General features: G+C 45.2%; 1 protein-coding gene across 1 annotated transcript in view; it reads left to right on the top strand.

The window, feature by feature from the left end:
• LOC310859238 (uncharacterized protein) overlaps positions 1-332 on the top strand; it is a gene marked incomplete at both ends in the record, with an annotated part of 3,315 nt that extends 2,983 nt beyond the window's left edge. Inside the window, one exon of the mRNA XM_083765640.1 lies at positions 237-332. Within this exon, the coding sequence (XP_083621766.1) occupies positions 237-332 (96 nt within the window). The remainder of the gene's footprint in view (positions 1-236) is intronic.

Genomic DNA, 332 nt, shown 5'->3' with positions numbered 1-332 from the left:
AGAGAGAGAGAGAGAGAGAGAGAGAGAGAGAGAGAGAGGCCGTCTGGGAATCGGACGGTCGCCTCTTCGACCCTCTTTTTGCCCAGTATACATGTCTTTATTTAATGTGACAATTATTTTCCTTTCTGTATTCCATGGCATATTGCCATCATTTTCACTCTCGTCTACATGTGTGCCTCTGTTGTGTATTAGCTGGTTAGTTCAGTTGTGTAACTTGGTGTGGGTGTTCCTAAAAGGAGAGTAGATGTGTTGTGATGATGATGAAGGTGGGTAGCAGCAGTGAAGGACAGGGCTTCAGAACAACGGTCTCTTCCAACAAGTTGATGCTCTGA

This window comes from Protomyctophum parallelum (genome assembly GCF_964188405.1).
Source record: "Protomyctophum parallelum genome assembly, chromosome: 5".
NCBI lineage: Eukaryota > Metazoa > Chordata > Actinopteri > Myctophiformes > Myctophidae > Protomyctophum > Protomyctophum parallelum.
This window is presented reverse-complemented; position numbering and strand designations above follow the sequence as displayed.